Source organism: Egretta garzetta, unplaced genomic scaffold (genome assembly GCF_000687185.1).
Source record: "Egretta garzetta isolate BGI_Z169 unplaced genomic scaffold, ASM68718v1 scaffold260, whole genome shotgun sequence".
NCBI classification, from domain to species: Eukaryota; Metazoa; Chordata; class Aves; order Pelecaniformes; family Ardeidae; genus Egretta; species Egretta garzetta.
In genome coordinates, this window is record NW_009258662.1 from 3,558,425 (window position 1) to 3,558,964 (window position 540).

Sequence of the window (540 nt, forward strand, 5' to 3'; positions counted from 1 at the left end):
TAGGGAAAATCAGCCCTTCGAGCCCTGGACCCGCCCAAGGCTCCTTTTTAAGAAGTGGGAACCCTGAGCAGCAGAGGTTGTTTTCCCAAATACTCTTCACAGCTCCACTCTGCTTTCTTAGAAGTTTGCTGGCTCAAAAGCAGAGCTTTTTACCCTCCCGGTGCGGGTGCTCCGATAGCGCTGGAGACACGGTGCCCTGGGATCCATGCAGGAGGGGTTTGCCTGCTGCAGCTGGTTTGATTTTCCAGAAGTGGCCAGCAGCAGCTTACATGAGAGCCTCCAAGGTTAGGACACGCAAAGAGCTTTAAACCTCTCTTCCATCAGGTCAGTTTGCGTCTGAACCAACCGTGTATATTCACCACCAAAGACCCGGGCAAGATCCAGAGAAACCTCAAGCCACCATGGAAGTGAAAGGCAACAAGCTTACTGTTACCAGGTAAGAATAACGTCCTTTATCGCTCTGTTTCTAAATCTGATTTGGTTTTAATGACATCAGTGACTCAGGCTTATTAACTCTCAAAGGTCTCGGGGCGGGGGGCA

The 540-nt window shown here is 50.6% G+C and overlaps 1 protein-coding gene across 1 annotated transcript in view; it reads left to right on the forward strand.

Annotated features, from left to right (window-relative positions):
- ITIH2 (inter-alpha-trypsin inhibitor heavy chain 2) overlaps nt 1-540 on the forward strand; it is a 30,202-nt gene that overhangs the window by 28,959 nt on the left and 703 nt on the right. Inside the window, exon 20 of the mRNA XM_009648422.2 lies at nt 325-436. Within this exon, the coding sequence (XP_009646717.1) occupies nt 325-436 (112 nt within the window). The remainder of the gene's footprint in view (nt 1-324; nt 437-540) is intronic.